Source organism: Oryx dammah, unplaced genomic scaffold, assembly GCF_014754425.2.
Source record: "Oryx dammah isolate SB20612 unplaced genomic scaffold, SCBI_Odam_1.1 HiC_scaffold_4, whole genome shotgun sequence".
Classification (NCBI taxonomy): domain Eukaryota; kingdom Metazoa; phylum Chordata; class Mammalia; order Artiodactyla; family Bovidae; genus Oryx; species Oryx dammah.
In genome coordinates this window covers 40,583,853-40,609,516 of record NW_024070188.1, presented here as the reverse complement: position 1 = coordinate 40,609,516, position 25,664 = coordinate 40,583,853, and the positions used below count along the sequence as shown (strand labels likewise).

Below are 25,664 nucleotides of genomic sequence, written 5' to 3'. Positions count from 1 at the left end.
CTACTAGATTATAAGCTCTCTGAGGATAGAATTTGAGTCTAGTCTATTTTTACGTCCTTCACGGACTTTTAGCTGATTACTTTGCAAATAAAAAAGGTTTACCTGTTTATATAATGAATGAGTGAACGGTGCATGATGCCCTGCAAACACAATCATGTTAACGATGACCTGCATGGCCTCAAGTCCCTGCCTCTCTCCTGCTTGATGTTCTCTGCAGTATACTTCTTGTGAATTTATTAATTCTGTTCAGCATAATAAAAATATAAGTGAGTATATTGCTCACAGAATTTGCCTTCTAATCATTAACTCACCATATAACATTACTTGACACAAAATTATTCCTAGTTTTAAAAAAACATGTATCCAACAGCATTCTCACCCATGAAAGCTATTACTGTAAACTGACATCCTTTTAGGCAAAAATCTAAAATCTAAAGCAGAGAATTGGAAGAAGAAAGTCAAGTCCATCCATGACACTGAACTTCTGAGCTATTTACCTTATCTTCATAGGTTCTTAGATGTATCAGTGTACCTCTAAAAAAATCTTCTAAAACCTCAGTATACAGTGATAAAAATTCGGTAAACTGTTGTGTAACTGCAGAATGACTTTGAAAGAAGTTTGACAAGAATATATATAATCTTATCCCACTGAAAAGCTTGACGTGAGTATCTAATTGATATTGATACTAACATTTCTAAGTTCATGCCTAGAAAAGTTAAATGCTATCCAATTGGGATCTACTATTAATATTAAGATTTCCTATGACTCATAAATCAGCTCTGTTCAAGGATTTTAAATATTTGGAAGCAAACATTTTTAAACATCTTAGCCAAATTAAACCTCAGATGGGGGCTCCTGAGATAAGAATCACATGGTAGTTTTACCTGTTAGAAAATGATTGAAAACAAGCCATTTGGTCTGTCCTTGTGGGTTATGACCAACCTAGACAGCATATTAAAAAACAGAGACATTACTTTGTCAATGGTCCATCTAGTCAAGGCTATGGTTTTTCCAGTGGTCATGTATGGGTGTGAGAGTTGGACTATAAACAAAGCTTTTTAATTGATGCTTTTGAACTGTGGTGTTGGAGAAGACTCTTGAGAGTCCCTTGGACTGCAAGGAGATCCAACCAGTCCATCCTAAAGGAGGTCAGTCCTGGGTGTTCATTGGAAGGACTGATGTTGAAACTGAAACTCCAATATTTTGGCCACCTGATGTGAAGAGCTGACTCATTGGAAAAGATCCTGATACTGGGAAATATTGAAGGCAGGAGGAGAAGGGGACAACAGAGGATGAGATGGTTTGATGGCATCACCAACTCAATGGACATGAGTTTTAATAAGCTCTGGGAGTTGCTGATTGACAGGGAAGCCCATTGTGCTGCAGTCCATGGGGTCACAAAGTTGGACACGATTGAGTGACTGAAATGAACTGAATCATTATTAATTTTATCAGAGGTTCAGTCACACATTTGGTAATGCAGGAAACAATCTTGTTAAATAGGCTGAATACAACATAGTAACATTAATAAGGTCATAAGTAAGTATTTAAGCTAAGAACTTACAATCGGTGCACCCTACTATCTCCCAGGTCATCTGACCAGTCTGTTCTGCACCAAATGTTGTCTTTAAGGGAAATGATATATCAGCATTGTATGTAAAGTTCATCAAAGATGTTTCCATGTAAGAGGGTGAGCATGACCCTTTATGGGATTGAGAAAGAAATGTTGTCTAAGGAGTTACATTATTGGCACCAGAAAAAGAAAAATTGGTCTTCATGGTTGAGCAGGTATTTCTGCCACTGGGCTGGTCTGGATAATGCATTGTGCAGGTGTACATGGCACACTGGGTTTGGATGGACTCTGGAAGTTGGTGCTGGACAGGGAGGCCTGGCATGCTGCAGTTCATGGGGTCACAAAGAGTCAGACACAACTGAGCAACTGAACTGAACTATGGGTACAAATTATTCCCTGATTATTCAGAAATATTAATGAAAGGGATAAAGAGGAGGAAAACAGGCAAAGAAAAAAAAAGTACAGAATTATGTTTAGGAAAGAATAAGGCAGTAAAATGTGACCCAATTGGAAAAATTCATACTCTTGAATTTTTGCCTACCCCCAACCCCATTTGGAGAAGGCAATGGCACCCCACTCCAGTACTCTTGCCTGGAAAATCCCATGGACCGAGGAGCCTGGTGGGCTGCAGTCCATGGGGTCACTAAGAGTTGGACACGACTGAGTGACTTCACTTTCACTTTTCACTTTCATGCATTGGAGAAGGAAATGGCAACCCACTCCAGTGTTCTTGCCTGGAGAATCGCAGGGATGGTGAAACCTGGTGGGCTGCAGTCTATGGGGTCGCACAGAGTGGGATAAGACTGAAGCAACTTAGCAGCAGTAGCAGCAGCAACCCCATTTAGAACTGTTGGTATTAAAGGTTCAGTTCAGTCGCTCAGTCATGTCCGACTCTTTGCGACCCCATGAACCACAGCACGCCAGGCCTCCCTGTCCATCACCAACTCCCGGAGTCCACCCAAACCCATGTCCATTGAGTCAGTGATGCCATCCAACCATCTCATCATCTGTCATCCCCTTCTCCTGCCCTCAATCTTTCCCAGCATCAGGGTCTTTTCCAATGAGTCAGCTCTTTGTATAAGGTGGCCAAAGTATTGGAGTTTCAGTTTCAAAATCAGTCCTTCCAGTGAACACCCAGGACTGACCTCCTTTAGGATGGACTGGTTGGATCTCCTTGCAGTCCAAGGGATTCTCAAGAGTCTTCTCCAACACCACAGTTCAAAAGCATCAATTAAAAAGCTTTCTTTATAGTCCAACTCTCACATCCATACATGACCACTGGAAAAACCATAGCCTCGACTAGATAGACATTTGTTGGCAAAGTAATGTCTCTGCTTTTTAACTTTTCTTCCAAGGAGTAAGCGTCTTTTAATTTCATGGCTGCAGTCACTATCTGCAGTGATTTTGGAGCCCAGAAAAATAAAGTCAGCCACTGTTTCCACTATTTCCCCATCTATCTGCCATGAAGTGATGGGACCGGATGCCATGATCTTAGTTTTCTGAATGTTGAGCTTTAAGCCAACTTTTTCACTCTCCTCTTTCATCAAGAGGCTCTTTAGTTCATCCTCACTTTCTGCCATAAGGGTGGTATCATCTGCATATCTGAGGTTATTGATATTTCTCCTGGCAATCTTGATATTCCAGCTTGTGCTTCCTCCAGCCCAGTGTTTCTCATGATGTATTCTGCATATAAGTTAAATAGGCAGGGTGACAATATACAGCCTTAATGTACTCCTTTTCCTATTTGGAACCAGTCTGTTGTTCCATGTTCAGTTCTAACTGTTACTCAAATAGCTTTAAATAGTTGGAAGGTCTTCTTTTATCCTGAATATACCTCGGTGAAAATTTGGTGGCAAGACTTACCATTTCCCAGCTTTGGATGTAATCCCATGCCTTCTCTCATTGTCTTTTCTCCTTTCTCTGCTAATCAAAATCCTTGTTCTCTTCCTTCCTTCCTAACAGATTTGCAAAAGTTTAACTTCTTTAAAATCTTCCTAGGAAGGTCTTCCTATGCTGTAGCTCCTCACTCCTTTATAAAGTCACTAAGAATTCTATGGTTCTAGTGGAATGTGTATCATATTCTATATGGTTGTAACACTCCTGTTTAAGAAAACTCTACGTGGATGTATTCCTATACCCATAATTAAATGACAGACTTCATAAAAATGAGGACTGAATTCCTTAGTGTACTTTTCCCAACCAAGAATAAGAGAGTGAACATTCAGTCTACTCTATCTCAAATTATATTCACTGTTACAATGGATATGAGTTTGAGTGAACTCAGGGAGTTGGTGATGGACAGGGAGGCCTGGCGTGCTGCGATTCATGGTGTCGCAAAGAGTCGGACATGACTGAGCAACTGAACTGAACTGAACTGAACTGATTACCAATGTAAGAGCTAAGAGGATCCAGACTTCTTGAGGGCAGAGAGTTCAGCTATTACTGAGTAGATATTTCAATACACATTGACCTGGACCAAATGCCTATTCCCACTGTATCATTCTATAAAATGCAAAATTATACAGTTTTGAGATAATGGACTAACTCTTTCACCCTCCCCAGCTTCCTGACATTGCTTTTAAAAAACAGGTGAAATAAGATGTACTTTCTCTTTTAAAAGAAACTGGGGAAAATATGGTCCATTTTGTTAAGAATTTTTATGGAGCAAGACCTATTATGTAATTATAATGGAGATGGGGCAGAACCATATCTTCCTGTACTTACATTTAGATAAGTATTTATATTCATTGATATACTTCTATATCAATATTTATAAAATATTTAGAGATTTAGATTTTATATTTAGACAACTCATCACCAAATGAGGTACAAGTATTATTGTATTTAAAATGTGGTTTAAAATAAAAACTTGAAAATCTGCCAATTTTGTGATCCCTTTGGTTGTTTCTTCATTTTATAATATACTAAAAGCCTCACACGGGGAAGGCAATGGCACCCCACTGCAGTACTCTTGCCTGGAAAATCCCATGGACCGAGGAGCCTGGTGGGCTGCTGTCTATGGGGTCGCACAGAGTCGGACACGACTGAAGTGACTTAGCAAAAGCCTCACAAAATGGAAGGAGCCTGGGAGTTTCTAAGTTCTGAGAGGCTATGCTTCATGGTGCTATTATACACATCTAAGACTAAAGAAATACATGACTAATGAAAATGGCATTTTCCATATGAAGTGATGAAAGTTAAAAGTATATATTTTATTTCACTATTAAGAGAGAAAACACTTGATCACTGTAAACATGAACAAAATTTGAGTTTTAAAATCTTTCAAGGGACTCACATTTATTTCCTCCTGTTCCCAAGCCTTCAGCAATCCTTTTAGTGTGTGTAGTATTTGCTTAAAAGGGACATTTCTGTGGAATTAAGCAAATAGGGGATTCAATATTCTTCACAGATAATTTTGGCATGTTCCATTGGGAACTTGTAGTCTGAATTTTCGTCCTTCCTTGGAAAAGACAAACATGTTCCAAATCCTGTCTTTTCTCTGTTACTGAAGATCTACTATATACAGACTTAATGGCAGAGTACATTTAACAAGACACTCAGCTGAAAATGTTACCATTAAAATGAAAGAAGGCAAACTTGCGGGAATGCAATTTAAATACAGTAAATAAAAACTAGCACTAAAAGTTCTGTAAAAAAGCATCACAATAGTGGATTTTCTCATTTTGCTAAAATTGAAAAAAAAAATATAACAAATTTCTGAGATGGAGAATTAGAAAGTATCTGTAGTTCATAATATATTTATTTTCCAAGAAAATCAGTGGTACTACTTTTGGTGACAACAAAAAACTCATGTTTAATCCTAATTAATGAAAAACCTATATGCAGGTCAAGCAGCAACAGTTAGAACCAGACATGGAACAATGGAGTGGAACACTTTCACTTTTCATGTCAACGCTGTATATTGTCACCCTGCTTATATAACTTATATGCAGAGTACATCATGAGAAACTGGGCTGGATGAATCACTAAGCTAGGAGATTCTCCTAGAATCACTATTTCTAGGAGAAATATCAATAACCTCAGATACACAGATGACACCACCTTATGGCAGAAAACAAAGAAGAATTAAAAGAGCCTCTTGATGAAGGTGAAAGAGGAGAGTGAAAAAAACTGGCTTAAAACTCAACATTCAGAAAACTAAGATCATGGCATCCAGTCCCATCACTTCATGGCAAATAGATGGGGAAACAATGGAAACAATGACAGACTTTATTTTCTTGAACTCCAATATCACTGTGGACAGTGACTGCAGCCATGAAATCAAAAGATGCTTGCTCTTTGGGAAAAAGCAATGACAAACCTAGACAGTGCATTAAAAAGCAGAGACATAATTATTTGCCGACAAAGTTCTGTACAGTCAAAGCTATGGTTTCTTCAGTAGTCATGTATGGATGTGAGAGCTGGACAATAAATTTAGAAAAAGGCTGAGTTCCGAAGAATTGATGCCTTTGAACTGTGGTGCTGGAGAAGACTCTTGAAAGTCCCTTGGACAGCAAGGTGATCAAACTAATCAATCCTAAAGGAAATCAACCCTGAATATTCATTGGAAGGACTGATGTTGAAACTGAAGTTTCAATTCTTTGGCCACCTGATGTGAAGATCTAACTCACTGGAAAAGACCCTGATGCTGGGAAAGATAGAAGGCAGGAGGAGAAGGAGATGACAGAGGATGAGATGGTTAGATGGCATCACTGACTCAATGGACATGAATTTGACCAACTCTGGGAGATGGTGAAGGACAGGGAAGTTTGGCATGCTACAGTTCATGGGGTTGCAAAAAGTCAGACACGACTGAACAACTGAACACAAACCTTTTGAAATCCATGTATTTTGTTTAATGGTTTTCCTAAATTTACAAAATAACTATAATTCTCTTAACCTTGGCTTTATATTTTTCATTTTATAAAATGCTGCTGCTATTTTTCCTTCTGTGTACATGTTAGTTTAGCCCTAAAACTTTAAGAAGCATATAGCTCTTTTCTACTACTGATGGTTTTGACTGCATGTCTACATATTGCTCAATGGCAGGTACAACAGTGTAGTTGGGGAGGGTGAAGCCACAGGTAAGAAGGATGTCTCCAGGGACCTTAGAACTAACTAATGTGCAGAAATCAAACCTGCATCTCTTAAGTCTCCTGCATTGGCAGGCAGGTTCTATACCACTAGCACCACCTGGGAAGCCCAGAGATTTGGGAAATAAAAGGATGGCATAGAAAATGACAATGTACTTGATTAGTAATTTCTATTTCAGTTAGAAAAAAAAAAAAGACTTATTTCCATGGAACTCCACCTCCAGATCTCTACAACAAGCTAGTAAGTGATGACAGTTAGTGAAAGCTCTATCAACAGTTCATTTTTATATCCTTGAGGTGAAACCATCCTATTTCAACAAATATCACTTTCTCATTGAATTCCACATTAGTGAATGATGAATACAAGATGTTTTTCCACACTCCGGCTGCTGGCTTGACATGTTTTGCTAGCAAAATACACAGGAACTGCCAAGATGGGAGAGTAGCCTTTCCTAAATCCCTCCAAGTGTCACCATGACTACAGCATATTTCCTAAACTGGTGGGTGTTCATATAAGAAGATATAAATCCATTCAAGTGCTAGACTCATGCTGTATTGAGGCTTTATAATTTATCAAAAAATTTCCCTTTATGTATGTGAATTATTTTTCTATTCACAGGATTAAGGCAAAATGACAACTGCTCAATTTTATTGCCAATACTGCATGGCATCACTTCTTGGGAAGAAATATGTACTAAAGGATGACAATCCATACTGTGTTTCTTGTTACGATCGTATCTTTTCTAACTATTGTGAGGAGTGCAAAGAACCAATTGAATCAGGTTCCAAGGTAGGTTTAATTCACAGAATTATTGCATATGATCAGCAGAAAAATGTGTTATGATTCCTATTTTTCTTTAATAATCTAATGCTCTGCTACTAGATATAAGGATTTTCAAAGCTATCATCAATCAAGTTGATGTTCAAAGCACTATGCACTGTGAAACATAACACATGCTTTAATCCTTACAGTGATTTTAGGAGACAGTCTAGGATGCTAAAGATTAAAGAAGTTATTTGACCAAAGTTACACAGCTAAAGTGTTTTTTCTAGAATGACAAGAGTATAAATGAAGAACTGTATAAACAATCGGAAGTATAAAGATTCAAAAACCTTTATTTCCTAACTTTGAATCAGTTTCATATTCATTAAAGACACTGTGCCCTGACACCTCTCATACATACAGCCCATTCCTACCAGAATGCATATTGTTGTATATTTTCTCTTTTTTTTAAAATCTTTGCTTTAGGTAAGTAGTGTTGAGATTTTGTTTACTTAAATCTTAAACAGTAATAGGATGTTATCATCTAAAAATAAAAATCATCTCAGGAAATTGGAAGAAATAGGAGAGTCCCTTATTTTCCATCTGTCTTTTGTGACCAACCAAGGAAGCAGGCTCTAGCTCCTAATTGCCGCAGAGAGTCTCCTCTCTCCAGGTAGTAGTATCAACATCATGCCCTCAAGCTAACAGCACAACCTCCTAGCACCAGAGCCCCAGAGTGTTTAGTGTTGTCTTACAAAATGGCCTATTTGATCACAAACACACTTAATTAACTTTTATTCACTATCTCGAAGGATCTTTGTTACAAAGGCCGGCACTGGCATGAAGGATGCTTTAACTGCACCAAATGCAATCACTCTTTGGTGGAAAAGCCTTTTGCTGCCAAGGATGAGCGCCTGCTGTGCTCGGAGTGCTATTCTAATGAGTGCTCTTCCAAGTGCTTTCACTGCAAGAAGACCATCATGCCTGGTAAGATCTCAAGGCCTTTTGGTCTGTAACTGAAGCTACAATGCTTTAAATTAAACCCAAGCACAGGAAGAGTGTAGTGCATTAGCACCTCCATTCTCCTTCCATGGTTTCACTCTTCATGGTTGTAGTTACCTAAGGTCAAAAATGTTAAGTCTGAAAATATTAACTGGAAAATACCAGCAATCAAAGTTCCTTAAGGTTTCCATTGTGTACTGTTCTGAGTAGTGTGATGAAACCTCTCTGCACCTGTTCCATGACATGAATCATCTCTTTGTCCAGAGCATCCTGCCCAGTAGTCACTTAATAACCATCTCAGTTACCAGATCAGACTGTTGCTGTATCACAGTGTTTGGGTTCAAGAAACCTTTATTTTAGTTAATAATGGCCGCAAAGTGCAATAGTAGTGATGCTGGCAATTCAGGTATGCTGAAAAAAAGCCATAAAGTGCTTCCTTTAAATGAAAAGACAGTTCTCAATTTAATAAGGAAATAAATTGCATGCTGCGGTTACTAAGATCTAATGTAAGAACAAATTCCCCATGCATGAAATCATGAAGGAGGAAAAAGAAATTTATGCTAGTTTTGCTGTCATGCCTCAAACTGCAAAAGTTACGGCCACAGTGCATGTAAGCACTTAGATAAGATGGAAAAGGCAGTAAATTCTAATAGCAAGGTATATTCAGAAAGAGACCACAAAATACACGGTACACACACACACACACACACACACACACACACACACACACACACACACACACACACACACACACACACAGAGTTTGGTGTTGCCTGCAGTGTCGAAGGAAATGGCAGCCCACTCCAGTGTTCTTGCCTGGAGAATCCCAGGGATGGGGAAGCCTGGTGGGCTGCCGTCTATGGGGTCACACAGAGTCAGACACAACTGAAGTGACTTAGCAGCAGCAGCAGTGTCACACATCCACTGGAGATCTTGCGGTGTTTCCCTCACAGATAAAGGGGACTATTACACAAAACCCTGCTTTTCAGAAAGACATCTTTCTTACTATCTCTTTATCTTGCTTAGTGTACTTTAGAAATGAAAAGATTACACTTTCTGTTTCCATTGGGCAAAGTGTACTGTCTTTTATATATTGTCATAAACATAATTCATAGAAACATTTTGAACCAGAAACTGAACCAGGGAATAAAAGCTACACCAATAAATAATGCTAAAACTGCATTTAACACCCTGTCCTAGGCAGAACCAATAGCATCAAAAAGCACAGCCCATCATAGGAGAATGGAATCAAGCATCATTTTGTATCTCAACAAACACTGCTCTGAGGGTCAGTCATCTTTCTTTTCTCTCAGGGAAAGCAAGGATCCATGTAAACTGTTACACCTTTAGGCAAGTAATAATCCTCTTCGTTGATCCTCTTCTCAATACCTATGGACAACAGCATAAGAACAATTCTATCTCATCTTCTTATTATAGATTCACAGATTTTTCTGGGAGACTGTAACTGCACAACATCAATCTCAGAAGTCTGTGCCCTGGGCATTCCTAATATCCTTGTAATTCTTATTATGGCCCAATTTATCTAAACCATATGCAGCCTTTCAGAGTCTACTTTTATAGTCCTTTCACATCATAAAATTATGAAATAGCACAAGAATTTCCAATAAAAGAGTGATTCACCATCATTGTGGCTGAATTCTATTGACCTCTTTTTTCAGATAAATGTTTTGGAAACCAAACACTATTTTTTTTTTCTATGTGGCTGATTAGTTTATTGCCTTAACATATAGTTTAAGTGATCTGATGTATTACTGCTTGAAAGAAAACAATGAAACTTGATTTATACTAATAGACTCTTACTTTTGGGGTCCAGGTTCCCGCAAAATGGAATTTAAGGGTAACTACTGGCATGAAACCTGCTTTGTGTGTGAGCACTGCCGACAGCCAATAGGAACTAAACCTTTGATTTCCAAAGAGACTGGCAATTACTGTGTGCCGTGTTTTGAGAAGGAGTTTGCTCACTACTGCACCTTTTGTAAGAAGGTAAATATCTATAGAGCATGAAGCTTATGAAATCTTCCAAACCATTGCTTTTTAGCAACATTATATATTTGTAATTAACTGATACTACCATATTATAGCCATCTTTGCACACTCACGTTAGTATTGAATTCCAACAAGTTCAAAAGCACTACCTGTCACAGGGAGGAAGCCCATCTATTTTTATCACCATAAAATGCCACCAGAACATGAATTTAATGTTCCAAAAGCTCAAGTGATTTGATATTCCAGTTCCATTCACTGCCGTTCATGCAAGAAGGACCCACATCTCTCTTTGAATACAAATATTTCTTAGAAAATTTTTGATCCATATAATTTCAGAGGGAGATGGATTTGTCTCACAGAGTGACTAAGGGAACCAATTTAAACAGGATATTTAACTTCTCACTTTATATCCAAGCAATGTAAATGTCTTCTTGGCTTGAAGCTTTTATATTTCTAGCAGTAGACAGATAAGAGAATGACAGTCAAGAGTGACAAGATCATTAGGGAAACTCATTCATTAGACAGAAAGAAGGCTAAGCACTGCAAGTGGTTTCCTTCGCCTCCAGTTGCAAAGCTTCATGTAGGGCCTTTTAACTTGGATACCCATTCAAACTTTTCCAACAGGAAAAAAAGTCACATTTTTCAAGTAAACTTGGTACAATTCTTTTTTTATCCTCTAAGTTTTATATGAAGTCACTCATCTCTATCACCTTGATAACATGTCTGTAATCCATTAATATATATTGATGTTCTCAAAGGAATCCTTGACCTGTGAGGTATCATAAGTTTCAAATACCCCTGTAAGTTGTGATCAGAAAGCCTGAATCATGGAAACATGTATAGTGGGTTCTAAACACTTTTGATCTACAGGCTACTCTGTGGCTGCTACTGCTGCTAAGTCGCTCCAGTCGTGTCCGACTCTTGCGACCTCATAGACGGCAGCCCACCAGGCTCCACCATCCCTGGGATTCTCCAGACAAGAACATTGGAGTGGGTTGCCATTTCCTTCTCCAATGCATGAAAGTGAAAAGTGAAAGTGAAGTCGCTCAGTCGTGTCCGACTCTTAGTGACTCCATGGACTGCAGCCTACCAGGCTCCTCCATCCATGGCATTTGCCAGGCAAGAGTACTGGAGTGGGTTGCCATTGCCTTCTCCGACAGGCCTCTCTAGCAGATCTCTTAAGACTATTTGCATATTTACATCCAGACAGCTAGCATGTCATTACCACTATCTACAAATTAACACACACAGTAAGTTTCTACATATATTTAAAATACTGAAGCTGCATTTGAGAAGGCATCGATAAAGTCCTAAATTACAATTATTAAATTACACGATAGTTCAGTTCAGTTACTGTCTGACCCTTTGCAACTCCATGGACTGTAGCACGCTGCTTCCCTGTCCATCACCAACTCCTGGAGCTTGCTCAAACTCCTGTCCATTGAATCAGTGATGCCATCCAACCATCTCATCCTCTGTCTTCCCCTTCTCCTCCCGCCCTCAGTCTTTCAGGGTCTTTTCCAATGAATCAGTTCATATCAGGTGGCCCAAGTACTAAAGTTTCAGCTTCACATCAGTCCTTCCAATGAATATTCAGGACTGATTTCCTTTAGGATTGTGGTGGCTGAAAAGTACAACTGAAAGTAACATGACATAAAACCATCTCAACCATGGAGACTTCCATTACTCTATCAGAAATACTGACTTAGAAAATGACTTTACAAGAAACAGTTAGACTCTATGACCCTGAGACAGATGAAGAAGCAGCTCTGCAAAAGTATCAGTCAATGAAATGCATTTAGAAAGAGATGATGGAAATAAAATGGATACATTGACTTGATTGTTTTGAGGGACAACTAAGTTGGCCATTTTTAGGCTGTATTTCTTAAGGACTTACCCTAAAATGAGACTTGTGGGAGTCATTTTAAAATCATTTGTTGGGCACACAATGTAAAGTTTCCTTCAGTGCTATTTGAGATTCAAATATCTTCTCTAGTATATCATAGCTGAGCACTGTCTGGGGCCAAAGCCCTGATGTTTCCCAGGTTAGAGGAGCCTGCCCTATATTTAGGACATGATTTTAAGTCCCCAGAAATTTATGAAATGTTTGTATTGGGTAGTAGAAAGATCACAACATGCCAGATTATTTTCTATTTAATTTTTTAAAACCACAAGTCCTTTAAGGAAAACTGGATATAAATGTTTCTAATCAAGATGATCCAAGCTGAAGAAAAACAATTTGTTTCAACCCAAGCCAAAGACCAAATATAAAACAAAAGAAAATAAGCAAAAACTACTTGACAACCAGCCCACAGAATTTTTTCATAGATTTTATTTTCTGAAACTAAAATGTATTTTCTACCAGAAAGCAAGTAACCTCAAACAATAGTCCTTTGAATTCAAATTCCACAAGTGTCACATGTTCTAAAATTGATCAGCTGTCATCCACTGAGTGCAAAATCATTGTTGCCGCCACTTTGCCAGAGAAGAAACATGTTCTAAGTCCTGGGATCAATCAGTATCAAAAACCAGGCTTGGATGTTAGACTTCATCTTAGCCTGTCTGCCTCTTCAAAAGGAATATAATCACAAACAAGCTATTTTTAATGTTCCAGAGTTTCATCTCCATAATGAAACAATATTTAGTGTGTACATCAAGTTTCATTTTGCTGTGAATACAGTTTTCAAGTTTTGAATCTTTTAAGCCTTGCCTGCTAATCATTTGACCAAACAAATCAAAAGAATCTTGAATTCTGCTGTGCCTGTTGTAAGGCATTTGAAGTCAGTAGGGGGCATTTTAAATTGCTTTAGTTCAGACACACCATTATGTTTCCCATTTACTTATTTAGAATAGTATATATATTTTTCTCGTTTACAAAAAATAACTTTCTATCAAATATCTTTAATTATTAAGGTAGTCATTGGAAAATTTTTAAATATCTTTAGGATAATCTTTTCAAAAGCCTGGAGTTGTTTAATCTGTCACAATAGAACGGCTTAGAATAGACTTTTTCTATATCTAGTTAATTTGCATACAAAGCCTACAGGCGCCATCTCAGATATCACATTGCTTCAGTCATTAGAAGACATTTCTATGAATGCTTGCCAGGTTCCCAAGCCACCCCCAAGAGCTCAGCAGCCATGGATTTGAAAGATGCTAGGACTTAAAAATTGCTACACAAGTAAAGTTGTCTAATGTTTCTCCATCTGATTTTTAAATAGAGATATCTCAGTCTTTTAAAAGGTAGAATCCCTGGATTAAACTGGGTTAGAAAATATTTTATGGCAGAATAACAAGCATCTCTGCAAAACCCTAACACATCACACATTAAGGTTCAACGTACAGCACTGATGACTGAATCCTAGCGCTGAAAACTCACACAGTTGCCCAGTCATCCCATTTGTGCTAGGTACAATGGTAGAATTGCTTTTCAAACATTTTTTCCCTTGGTGTTTCTTCATTCATTCAACAAGGATTTCTCAGTGGCTTATCAGTGCAAAGCAATCTCGTCTCAGTATATGTTCATGGTTAGGCACACAGACTGTGGAATCAGACTGCAGGTTTGAATTCTCACTCTGTGTGTCCCTAGCAAGAGATGTAACTGCTCTAACTCTCTGGAGTGGTTCATCTCTAAAGAGGGAAGATACTGTGTCAGGATGTTGAGAATGTTAAGAACAGGTTAAGCACAGGACTAAAGACTGAAAAAACATCTTAGAAATATTAGTCATTATTAGCAGATGATGTGTGCCATGCCAAGTTCCTTCAGTCATGTCCAGCTCTTTCAACCCCGTGCACTATAGCCCACTAGGCTCCTCTGTCCATGGGAATTCTCCAGGCAAGAATACTGGAGGGGGTTACCATTTCTTCCTCCAGGGGATCTGCCCCACCCAGGGACTGAACCTGAGTCTCCTGCAGCTCCTGCACTGGTGCACGGGTTCTTTACCACTAGCACCACCTGAGAATGGTGCTGAGCAAATCCCTCCAGGGTTGCTACTGCTGAATAAAGCATTCAGGAAAAAATAGCTTTTTTTAAGGATTCTTAGAAGTTATATATGAACATAAGAGCATAGCATAGAAAGTATCTTAAGTCTAATGGCAGATCTTTGAAGACCAACAAGAAAGAGAAAGATGAGCAAAGAAATCAAGGGCCTATATCTTTTTTATCTTCCTGAGCTCATCATGACCCTGCTTCTTTCCTATACCACTGTAGGAGAAAAATTAGGATAATTCTCACCAGTTCTATTTGATCGAGATAGCCTTTTGTTTTACTTTGGTTCCAAGAAATCACAGGAAAAAGACATCCTGACACAAGGTGATAGGGTAGCTAGAAGTACCACTTGTGGGCAAAGAAGAGAATCACAGAAGACATTCCATGGTCATCGCCTTTTTTTGTGATCATTTTCCAGGTGATAACTTCAGGTGGGATAACGTTTCGTGACCAGCCATGGCATAAGGAGTGTTTCCTGTGCAGTGGCTGTAGGAAAGAGCTCTGTGAGGAAGAGTTTATGTCCAGAGATGACTATCCATTCTGTCTGGATTGCTACAACCATCTTTATGCCAAAAAGTGTGCCGCCTGCACCAAGCCTATTACTGGTAAGTTTAATATCTTCCTAGCATGAAAAAGTATGGTTCTGAAAATGCTATACAGTTCATTTAGGAAATGTCATTTTAAAAAGGATGATCTTTCCCTTATGTTTCCTTTTGAAACAAGCATGAGTACTTATATATAAATATGAATAGTACACAGAACCCTCAAGGTAAGTATAGAGTATAATTAAGGCAGCTGGGCTCTGTAGAGGGTCATTAATGCTAAACTTTATGGTACTGACTCAAAGTAAAGTAATAGTTCAGGAAAGGAGAGTAAGATGAACAAAGAAGATCTTCACAAGGAGGCCTTGGTGGGGGGGAGGTGTGTGTGTGTGTGTGTGTCTGTGTGTGTCTGTGTGTGTGTCTGTGTGTGTGTCTGTGTGTGTGTGTTAGTTGCTTAGTCATGTCCGACTCTTTGCAACCCCATAGACTGTAGCCCACCAGGCCCCTCCATCCCTGGGATTCTCCAGGCAAGAACACTGGAGTGGGTTGCCATTTCCTTCTCCAAAAGGAACTATAGAAAGAAAGAAAGTGAAGTCGCTCAGTCGCGTCCGACTCTTTGCAACCCCATGGACTGTAGCCTACCAGGTTCCTCCATCCATGGAATTTCCCAGGCAAGAGTACTGGAGTGGGGTGCCATGTCCTTCTCCAGGCCTGAGTTGAGGTAGAAGTTTAAGAAACTGAGTGGGAGAAAGGGATACTTATAAATCAAAATGCTGCTCAATTCTAAACAAGTGTAAAGGGGCCTTAAAGTAGAAAAAGTTTTAATTAAATGCAAGTACTGTGCAAAATCAGAAGTTATAAATAATTACGATAGCATAGGTGAGGAATTAATTAAACCTCAATTTAAGATGATTCTAACAAACGTATTATTCTCTTTTCATTCTGTTCACTTACAGAATTATCAAATTATGAATAGATAAAATAAGATAGCATTCTGTTAAACAAAAATGTGTGATATGATTTGAAAATAACATAAATGGTAAATCTATCTGTGCTAAATGAGTTTTCAAGGTAAAAAGCACGTTGTATTTTCCTCTGAGTTACTTCTAAAATGCTAATCCTGTCATAAGAGAACTGACACTCTCATCCCTGAGAAACCCAATAGCTCTTTTTTTCTCTCCTTTTTAAAAATTTATTTTCAATTGAAGGATAATTGCTTTACAGTATTGTGTTGGTTTCTGCTAAACATCAACATGAGTCAGACATAGGAATACCTATGTCCTACCCCTCTTGAAGCTCCCTCCCACCTCCACCGCCATCCCATCCCTCTAGGTTGTTATAGAGCCCCGATCTGAGGTCCCTGAGTCATGCAGCAAATTCCCATTGGCTATCTGTTTTGCATATGGTAATGTATATTTCCATGTCACTCTCTCCATATGTCCCTTCTCTCCTTCCTTCCCCAGCTCCTGAATCCATAAGTCTGTTCTCTGTGTCTGTGCCTTCGTTGCTGCCCTGCAAATAATTTCATCAGTACCATCTTTCTAGATTCCACATACATGCATTAATATATAATATTTCTTGCTTACTTACGTCACTCTGTATAGCCGGCTCTAGGTTCATCCACCTCATTAGAACCAACTCAAATAAGTTCCCTTTTATGGCTGAGTAATATTCCATTTCAATAGCTATTCTTTTAGATATGGTCACCAAATAGCATGGCAGAACTGTATTTCTGTTCTCCATTCCTAGTACTCTTAGATCATATTTCACTTCTGGCTCAGTTTATGTAACACAGGATTATTACAGATTATTTTATCCCTTTTCTCCTCCATCTTCAGATATATCATAAGTAAAATTGAATATTTATTTATCTCCAAGTAAAGAGTTTTGCTGCTAGCCCAGCTTGATAGGCTTTCACTTTCTTGCAAGGGAGGAAGTTTCCTAGATAAACAGAGCATGGTCTTGTTTCTCCATACAAGGCACCATATTTTTTAGAATCTCACACCAGCCCATGGGCTACAGCTGGCCAGCAAGCATGTTTTGTTTGGCCTGCATAAGCTTGGAAACAACTAATGTAAAATCCATCTCTTCAGCCAAAAAGAAAATGAAGAGCCTGCCCGAGGTGAGCATACTGCCCTCACACTCCTGGCCAGGTCACTGTCACAGGGAGAGTGACTGGCCCACTGTGTAGGGCTTGCCTCCTTTGTTCCTCCCACAATCATTCAGCTATGTCACCTCTGCAGCCCTTTCAGGGACATACACTGGCAATTTTAGATCATAGGGCTCCAAGGCTTGGGCTGTTAATAACTCTGCTCTCCTGCTTCTGCATATCTGGCAACTCCTGCAGCCAAGGGAATAAGCCACCCTCTCTACTGGTTCTAGTTAGAAATGAAACTTCCAAAAATGTAACAGTAACTGGAGCTCCAAAAACTTAGTAGAATATGCAATCACAGCTTGATGGACTCAGACAATTTATTCTACAACACTTTTCTTGAATTGGCCAGAAAAGGCGGGGAGGTGGGGGCTGGTAGGGGGTGGGGGACAGGGCGCTGGCGGGGGGTGGGTTGGTGGATTTCCATGAAGAAATGAGAAATTTTAACAACTTTAAAATCTTTGAAAACTTCCAGGGACTCAAATGGCTAGTATGGATCTTAAAGAGCCTATACAAGCTTTGAACCTGATGAGTTTCCATTCTGATCCATCACCACAGATGCATGTGTCTGTGATTTTTCTGATGGACTGCTGCAGGTCAATTACTGAACCCAGCTTTTCAAAATCAGACAGAAAAACCACATTTTCCACATGAAACATAGGGATGATCAGGAACCAAAGATTTGTCCCCAAAGTAATCCAAATACAGGATATATATTTAGAATAATCAGTCTGTTGATCATTATCTTAATCTTCTTTAGGCTCTGTGATTGAGACACACCAGAAACTGAATGCCTTCAAAAACTTCCAACTCACTTTAGTATGTTTTGATCTGATTTTTAAATATATATGGGCTTCTCAGGCAACAAACGGTAAACAACCTGCCTGCAATGTTGAGCCCTGAGTCAGGAAGATCCCCTGCAGAAGGGCATGGCAACCCACTCCAGTATTCTCACCTAGAGAATCCCAAGGACAGAGGAGTCTGGCAGGCTACAGTCCATGGGGTCATAGAGTCAGACATAAACTGAGCGACTAACACTTTTAAATATATATATGTATGTGTATGTGTATACATATATATATATATATAGCTATTTCAAATCCTGAAAGATGATGCTGTGAAAGTGCTGCACTCAATATGCCAGCAAATTTGGAAACCTCAGCAGTGGCCACAGGACTGGAAAAGGTCAGTTTTCATTCCAATTCCAAAGAAAGGCAATGCCAAAGAATGCTCAAACTACTGCAAAATTTCACTCATCTCACACGCTAGTAAAGTAATGCTCAAAATTCTCCAAGCCAGGCTTCAGCAATACGTGAACCGTGAACTTCCTGATGTTCAAACTGGTTTTAGAAAAGGTAGAGGAACCAGAGATCAAATTGCCAACATCTGCTGGATCATGGAAAAAGCAAGAGAATTCCAGAAAAACATCTATTTCTGCTTTATTGACTATGCCAAAACCTTTGACTATGTGGATCACAATAAACTGTGGACAATTCTGAAAGAGATGGGAATACCAGACCACCTGACCTGCCTCTTGAGAAATCTGTATGCAGGTCAGGAAGCAACAGTTAGAACTGGACATGGAACAACAGACTGGTTCCAAATAGGAAAAGGAGTACGTCAAGGCTGTATATTGTCACCCTTATTTAACGTCTATGCAGAGTACATCATGAGAAACGCTGGACTGGAAGAAACACAAGCTGGAATCAAGATTGCTGGGAGAAATATCAATAACCGAGAAGGCAATGGCATCCCACTCCAGTACTTTTGCCTGGGGCATCCCATGGACGGGGGAGCCTGGTGGGCTGCAGTCTATGGGGTCGCAGGGAGTCGGACACGACTGAGCGACTGCACTTTCACTTTTCACTTTCATGCATTGGAGAAGGAGATGGCAACCCACTCCAGTGTTTTTGCCTGGAGAATCCCAGGGACGGGGAAGCCTGGTGGGCTGCCGTCTATGGGGTTGCACAGAGTCGGTCATGACTGAAGCAACTTATCAGCAGTAGCAGTAGCAGTCAGATATGCAGATGATACCACTCTTATGGCAGAAAGTAAAGAGGAACTAAAAAGCCTCTTGATGAAAGTGAAAGTGGAGAGTGAAAAAGTTGGCTTAAACCTCAACATTCAGAAAATGAAGATCATGGCATCTGGTCCCATCACTCCATGGGAAATAGATGGGGAAACAGTGTCAGACTTTATTTTGGGGGGCTCCAAAATCACTGCAGATGGTGATTGCAGCCATGAAATTAAAAGACGCTTACTCCTTGGAAGGAAAGTTATGACCAACCTAGATAGCATATTCAAAAGCAGAGACATTACTTTGCTGACTAAGGCCTGTCTAGTCAAGGCTATGGTTTTTCCTGTGGTCATGTATGGATGTGAGAGTTGGACTGTGAAGAAAGCTGAGCGCCGAAGAATTGATGCTTTTGAACTGTGGTGTTGGAGAAGACTCTTGAGAGTCCCTTGGACTGCAAGGAGATCCAACCAGTCCAATTTAAAGGAGATCAGCCCTGGGATTTCTTTGGAAGGAATGATGCTAAAGCTGAAACTCCAGTACTTTGGCTACCTCATGCGAAGAGTTGACTCATTGGAAAAGACTGATGCTGGGAGGGATTGGGAGCAGGAGGAGAAGGGGACGACAGAGGATGAGATGGCTGCATGGCATTACTGACTCGATGGACGTGAGTCTGAGTGAACTCGGGAGTTGGTGATGGACATGGAGTCCTGTCATGCTGCAATTCATGGAGTCGCAAAGAGTCGGACACGACTGAGCGACTGAACTGAACTGATATATATATATATTCTCTGTAGTAGTGCTTCTTTAAAGTTGAGCTATTTGAACTAATGTACCGCAGGAAACTATATATTAATACCATACATTTATCTTCTGAAAATTGTACATTCAGGCAAACAATATGTCATCCCCAGAAACTATGTTAGAATTGTTTTTAAAACATCATTTTAAATTAACTAGATCTATAAGGAACAACTCAAAATGTAACTATAAGTTTTTTCTCCTCTAAGATAGGATTTGCCTTTCTAAGGAGATAAATGAAGCAGCTTGACCTAGTGGGAAGAGCACTGATCTAGGGAGTAAAAGACCATGGCCTTGTCTCTGCCCCTGATTACTATGTGACTATAGGTATGCAATTCACCTCCAAGGTCCTCATTTGTCTTCTTGCAAAATGAGGAATTAAATAAGATCACATCTTTGCTGTTTTCTATTTCTGTTTATTTTCAGTAAAGTGAGTTTCAAATGTTGGCTTCTTCAGACAGAGATGCTAATATTTCTGGTTATGTTCCTTAAGAAAGAAAATTCAGACTTAATTTGGTGAAGTTGGAAGCACAGATTCTGAAACAGATGGCCTAGGATTGAATCCCAGACCTGCCACTTAGCAGCCGGGTGATTTGGCCAAGAGGCTAACCTCTCTGTTTGACAATTACTATCTGCAAAGTCGGGTTGATGGTAATAACTACCCCATGGAGTGAGGTGAGAGCTATATGAAGTAAAGGGCTTGGAATAGTGACTGGTTCATCTTTAAGAGCTCAACAAAGGCCAGCTCTTCATTTTCAGGAATAAATGAAGCCAGATAAAACAGGTGTCAGAGTCCTGTTTCCTGGTTGACTTTCTTATTGAAAATGACCCTTATGATATGAGGGAGTAAACACATCCAAAATCAAAACAATTTATAACCATCTCACATGTTAAGTCAAGACTTTCTTATATCCCTGCTACCAGATGCTTCCTTTTTATTCTTCTTTGTAAAATTCTAGAAGAATTATTTTTACATTTGCCACCTGTACAAAGCTTAATAACAAAATCAAGAAAATTTCATGTGCATCAAAATGCTAGATATGTAATAATTAAATTCATGAACAGAAGTGGTTTATGTATATATAGAACATTATTCTTGCAATCAGCTTATTAACATCTTGAATAACATTAAGGGGATTAATTGGTACATTATTGATTTACTCTCATTAGAAAGTAATGATGACATCATAAATAAGCTATAAATTTAATCAAGAAAAGTACAAGAATTTGATGTAAATGTATCCCTGAACTAGTAAATTGTATGTGAAGGCATCAAAAAACATTTCCAGGAAGGAAACAAAAGCTCATTATCATATCTAAGGAGAATTTACCTGAAATAAAATATTTATTCACCTTTTTTGCTTTACCATCCCAAATGGAATATTTGGAAATCATATGTGCATCAGCACATGAACTATTTTAGCCTCACTAAAATAGTGTGATAAGCAAACCACAAGAATTTCATAGCACTAAGATCACTTGGAGAAAACCTAGCAAATGAAGATTCAAGTCTAGGGCAACCTAAACCCTTACCAGACCTTAGACCTTTTCTCCTTTTTTTACAACTCCTCAAAATCAGTTCCTTAAACTGTACCCTGGATTCATATATGGGGTAAAGAGACAGAGTCTCATCAAAGACTCAAATTCTCATACCTTTCTTATTAATAGAAACCCTATGGCTCAAGTAAGGCCCAAGTTGAAATGGGGGAGCTGATTTCATTGGGTAACATGGCTTCAGCAGCCACAGAAATCAGATTCACACATCTTTGTTGCAAGCCTACACTGTCGTCAACTCTGGGCAAGGTAGCAAGGTTATCATACGAGGCTAGCTAAGGACAGTTTGGGTGAAATTCTCTATTGGAGCCTTTTGGAAATTGTGTCTCAAGCCATAGTATGACTGTGGGACTTTATCTTGAATAAAATTAAACATGGGAAAAGAGAGAAGAGAACTATAAGTCATTAAAATATCAGATACCAGGCTGGGAAGTATTCATTTATTTTACCTTAACTTTGCTTCAAAGTAAACAGGGTCACGAGGAAGGAAAAAATATTCTTACTTAGATAAGTAAGGAACTTACTTAGATAAGCAAGTAACTAAGTAAGTAACTTACTTAGATAAGTAAGATATGGAACTTACTTTGAAGTTCTGACTTCAAAACTTATTCCTTCTTCTCATTGCAATACCCTAAATTTCCTTATGTCTTGTGAAAATCGCTCAGCCGTGTACAACTTTGTGACCCTATGGACTAATACAGTCCATGGAATTCTCCAGGCCAGAATACTGGATTGGGTAGCCTTTCCCTTCTCCAGGGGATCTTCCCAACCCAGGGATCGAACCCAGGCCTCCTGCATTACAGGCAGATTCTGAGCCACAAGGGAAGCCTTATGTCTTAGGCAATTGGGAGCTGTCTCCAAAAATATGTGCTTTGTATACTCAAGTTCTTGGCAACCTACTCCAGTACTCTTGCTTGGAAACTCCCATGGACGGAGGAGCCTGGTAGGCTGCAGTCCATGGGGTCGCTAAGAGTCGGACACAACTGAGCGACTTCACTTTCACTTTTCACTTTCATGCTTTGGAGAAGGAAATGGCAACCCACTCCAGCGTTCTTGCCTGGAGAATCCCAGGGATGGAGGAGCCTGGTGGGCTGCCGTCTCTGGGGTTGCACAGAGTTGGACACGACTGAAGCGACTTAGCAGCAGCAGCAGCAGCAGCATACCCAAGTTCAACATACTTATGTAGATTATGGGACAAAATTGACTGAGTATCTGGCTGGATCTCAAAGGAAGAACCTGTGGGTGTCATTCCCAAATGGATGGATACAGGCCGTTGCGGGTGGCATCATTTCTTGGCTACTTTCTTGATGCGGTCTTACTCTCTGTTTTATCTCCAGCTCCCAGAAGTGTACCTGATAGAATGCTCCATCTATTTGTTGAAAGAATAGATTACTCTTTTTCTCCAATTGCTTTACAGGTCTCAGAGGCGCCAAGTTTATCTGCTTTCAAGACCGCCAGTGGCACAGTGAATGCTTTAACTGTGGGAAGTGCTCCGTCTCCTTGGTGGGGGAAGGCTTCCTGACTCACAACAAGGAAGTCTTCTGCCGCAAATGTGGTTCTGGGGTGGACACTGACGTCTAGAAGGAGACAGTCCCTCCCCACCGCAAATCCACCTTGCTTTTGTTCTCACTAAATCCAAAACTCAACTGACACTGCCCTTCTGACTTAATGTTTAGGAAAAAATTCATGCAGAGTTTATAGCACAAGTGTTTTTGCACACATTCCAACTGAACTATAAGGGCTCAGAAAAAGCACAGACTAACAGAAATGAATACACTCTAAATCACAAAGACACCTTTCCTTGCAAAATACTGCACTCTGCTGTTAGAAAATATGGGAAAATATTTCTTTATTGTAATCTAATGTATAACCTATACCTAGAAGTCATGGATTTTATTACTGAAAACTGATGTTTTTCAAAACTGCAGAGTAAGAAGGATACCAAGAAGATCAAATTGAAAGACATATATATGAGACTAATGTTTGCATTCCTCACTAGTTACACATAACATGCTTGGCTGTGAATGGTAGAAAAACAAAAATGGTCAGGGAAAACATCAGTAATCATCATATTTAGGTATTTTGTCATTTTATCATTCTTTTATTGTTCACAAGTACTAACTTTGGAGTTGAAAAACAAAGCTGCAATTTGCCCTCATCCTCCCTGCTTCCACAAGTAGTTGGTTACCATATTTAATCAAAGGAATTTGAGAATTCTGGGCACCATGCCCCTCATTCTCTGCATAGATACAAAGATGTCCTTTCCCCCCAGGGATAGTTGAAGCATAGGTTTCAACACATTTTGTGTTGAAAGCATTTCAAAGTCCACAATGAAATTTTTTCCTAAATATTTACATATTCCCTGAAAGAAAAGTCTATTCTTTCAAAAGAGCAAACCAGGATAATCATTGTCCCCAAAGGCAAACCTTTAAAGTAAACTGATCATTAAATCATCACTTGTGGAAATGAGTTTTAGGGAAGGGATTGTGAGTTGGAACATGACTTTCATCCAGATATCTAAAGGCATAATAGAATGCATAATTAGCTCTGAGCCTCATGCATTTTGCCTTCCAACATGTCACAGATGATTAATGAGAAGACATAAAAGTGAGTTTTAAAGAAGTCTAATAATAATAATAACCTAAAAAGAATAACTCACTGCTGATAATTCAGGACCTGTAAAGAAGCACAATAGAGCAATAAGGTCTGTAAATGAGGCTTCCTCCGCACCTGGGCTACCCACATCACCTGTGCTACTTACGTCACCGTGCCTAGAACTTCAGTCTCTTGCATTGACTCTGAGGGGCACTCTCGACCTTCAGGAGCCATTCTACAAATAAACCAGTGTGTTTATTGGTCACGGCCTTAATGAAAACCTATCACTATATGTTTATCTTTATACCACACATCTATTGATGATGACCCTAACTAGCTGCCCCTGGACAAAAATTTCCATACTATGTAGGATAAATGGAAATCAACCTCTGCTCTTGTTCAATTATGATCCTTAGTTATAGCGTCACGGGTGCAGCAGAGAGAGGTCAGGAGAAGAAATCCAGACTGACACGACATTTTTATGTGTCCACTCTCATATTAGTGCACTAAAGGTTCTGACTGAAGTCTAATTACATGCTGTGGTTGGTTACAATGATTAAAATAGCATCACAGAAGATTCAATTAAAATTGTTATGGAAACACAATTTTTGAAAAAGTTTAAAATGCAAGAACATTTGGAGATGTCAGCAACTTAGAGATACAAATAAAAGGTCAGGCTTCATTGGCTATTTGAAAGATATATTTGTCCTTTTTTGGGTATTAACAATGCCAAGATATTTTCTCATGTTAACATTTAAATGTAGGCAAAAATATTAATATTCTTCCTGCATTGCTTGAAATTGCACATGTAGAACTGAATGTGCCAATTGTTCAATGCTTTAGAATATAAGAACAGTGAACCATATATTTAGAAAGCCAAGCCACTCTGAATCTGTGTGGATATACAATATGTAATACTGTCTCAGTTAATCAATTAGAAGTAAACATACAAAATGGTTTTTCTTAAACAACTGGTATCGTTTAGGAATTTTGCTGTGTGAGACTGGGGGGATGTGAGTATGCACATGATCAGGCATTTTACTTAATTCACAAAATCATTTCCAAGACAGAGATTTTGTCATCCTTTGATAAGTACAGCTAAGTATATCTTATCACTAAGCTACCTTCTAAATGTGGAATTATCTCTATTTTTAGAAGATATTTCTTCCATATTTAGTGGGTAGCTTAGTCATCAAACACATATTAAAGATGTACAATGCACAGTTAGAGCTCAAGCTGCTATGATTCTGGAGTGGTGGGGAGGTAGATCAGGGTATGGAAGCACTGGACTGCCAGATGCAGAGAGCTGATAAAAAGCACCACTATAGGCATAACACAGAGCAATAACAACTGAGAAAAGACACAATTAGACTGACACATAAAGATAAAAGTAAAAATCATACATAATATGTGATAGGTGGTTTAGGTCAATAAAAAGAAAACCCCTCTAACTGCCTTATCACAAGATAGAATGGACTGTCTCAGAAAGAAGTGGGCTCCCAACATTCAGGGCATGACATCTGCACAAATAAGGAAGCAGTTAGAAACCAACCTGTGTGCTGAGAACAACCCAGTGGCT

General features: G+C 39.1%; 1 protein-coding gene across 2 annotated transcripts in view; it reads left to right on the top strand.

Moving 5' to 3' along the window:
* Window positions 1-24,781, top strand: part of FHL5 (four and a half LIM domains 5) — a 59,149-nt gene extending 34,368 nt beyond the window's left edge. Inside the window, exons 1-6 of one of the 2 annotated variants that reach the window (XM_040239150.1) lie at window positions 7,016-7,167; window positions 7,287-7,457; window positions 8,243-8,417; window positions 10,267-10,436; window positions 14,846-15,032; window positions 22,908-24,781. In XM_040239150.1, coding sequence (XP_040095084.1) covers window positions 7,299-7,457; window positions 8,243-8,417; window positions 10,267-10,436; window positions 14,846-15,032; window positions 22,908-23,071 — 855 coding nt within the window. In that variant the 5' untranslated portion in view covers window positions 7,016-7,167; window positions 7,287-7,298 and the 3' untranslated portion in view covers window positions 23,072-24,781. Of the gene's footprint in view, window positions 1-7,015; window positions 7,168-7,286; window positions 7,458-8,242; window positions 8,418-10,266; window positions 10,437-14,845; window positions 15,033-22,907 lie in introns of those variants that run through there. The other variant, XM_040239149.1, reaches the window with a different exon arrangement.
* The last annotated feature ends 883 nt before the right edge of the window (window positions 24,782-25,664 follow it).